We start from the raw sequence: 1,819 nt of genomic DNA on the forward strand, positions 1-1,819 counted from the left end.
ATTGAATGATTTGCTAGGGTCATCGTGGAATAAATTTGATCAATACCGAATTTTTATCTACAAAAGATTAGTTGGTGAACATATCCATAATGTCGTGTCAAGTTTTAAGAGGGAATGACCCTTATGTCTACCAACTACTAAGTACTCGTATGACTTCTCTTCGAGCTTGCCGGCGAAAAAGTAGGAGCTCTATTGGGAGACCCATATTTATTTTAACATATGATACTAGCACATATCACGTTCTATTCTTTAGCATCTCATTAAAGTTAAGTTCTTCCCATTTTCATATGTTTTCCACCTAACTCATTTTAACTTTGTTCTCCATCAAAGTTGTAAAAATTAAGTTCATACCATTTAATTAACTATGAAAAACTTGGCTCAAATAACTAGGAAAAACTTGGTTTTCCGAAAGTTATTTCCCTTCGATTTTCTTAAAAGAATTATCCCTTTAAATGTAATAGTCCAAACTCACCGCTAGTTAATATTGTCCTTATTTTGCTTTTCTATTCCAAATTCACCTCAAGGTTTTTAAAATACGTCTACTAGTTTATGAATCATCATTGTATGATGTATGAACAATCAATTTTCTATACTTAAGGTTCTGAACATCAAAAAGTCTTCTCAGAAAGTTTTATCTTAAAACATCATCACTAATTTAAGAAGATTAGTTAGAGCATGAGCTCACTATCTAGAAGTTTATCTAAGAAGTTTTAGATATTTATATATATTTTGGAATAATATAGAAAAAGACAAATATTTGGTCAACATTTAATAATGAAATGGAAAATCATATTAAAATGAAATTTTAAAAAATTTAGGGATTACAAAGATTTGAATCTTCCCTATCAGACAATATCTTTTTGAAAGGACCCTAAGGGTGTCCTCAAATTGAGTGGGCATGGGAGGTTTGAAAGATTGATGGTTTGAATTTAATCCTCAATGTTCTTCTTGTTATCCAAGCGATAGAACTCCATTTCGGTTTGTGGAATCCATATCTCCTCGTTAAAGTTCTTATACACATCCCTTTTGTAGAATTCTCGAGTCTGGTAAGCCAACACAAACATAACCACGGCTCCAAACAATGTGGCTGCAGCCAATACTGTGAAAGACCCACCAAAGCAATGAGCTCCCGTGCAAGTTAACCCCTTCCCCGCAATCTGCTTACGTTCACGTAAAGCTTCCATATCGTACAGCTTCCCGACAACATCCACGTTGAGTATGTAAGACCCAAATGGGGCTGCCAATTGCCCACAATTGAAGAGCGTGGAGTAACGTTTAAGACCAAACATCTCAGATATTACGGCAAATAGCATTGGATTTTGAGCTCCAAATCCAAACCCAATAATTATGGCAGCTAAGTAGAGGGAGCCTGGGAAAGGGTAGGCGATGAAAAGCTGGCCAACGCAAGTGATGAGAAAGGCAAAAGCAAAGGTTAGAGGACGAGGTAACTTGTATTTGGTCATGAGGGTTTCTGAGATGAAGCCAGAGAAAACTCGGCCGAAGAAATTGAATATGGAAACCCATGAAACAAGGATGCCTATGGCTCGTTGTGAGTAGCCAAGTGATTCCCCAACTTGACCTAGATTATCTATAGCGGCTAGAGAGGAGCCACATCCAGAAAATGTAGCTAAGCAAATAAGAGCCATATCTTTGCTGAACACGGCTTGCAAGATGGTGAAATCCTCCCCTCTTTCAGGCTTGTTCCATATGTTTGGGCAACACGAGGGCGAAATCTCGGGGATTTCCGAGTCGGCAGAGGTAGGGAGGGTGGGAGGGTTTTGGTGAAGCATGGAGAGTGCGACAGAAGGAGCAGCGGTTT

The 1,819-nt window shown here is 38.2% G+C and overlaps 1 protein-coding gene across 1 annotated transcript; it reads right to left on the reverse strand.

Moving 5' to 3' along the window:
- Positions 1–929: 929 nt before the first annotated feature.
- LOC111464767 (probable transporter MCH1) lies at positions 930–1,790 on the reverse strand. The gene has a single exon (XM_023108999.1). It carries the CDS (start codon positions 1,788–1,790, stop codon positions 930–932), a length of 861 nt encoding a protein of 286 aa, XP_022964767.1.
- Between the last annotated feature and the right edge of the window lie 29 nt (positions 1,791–1,819).

This window comes from Cucurbita moschata, unplaced genomic scaffold, assembly GCF_002738365.1.
Source record: "Cucurbita moschata cultivar Rifu unplaced genomic scaffold, Cmos_1.0 Cmo_Scf00031, whole genome shotgun sequence".
Lineage (NCBI taxonomy): Eukaryota > Viridiplantae > Streptophyta > Magnoliopsida > Cucurbitales > Cucurbitaceae > Cucurbita > Cucurbita moschata.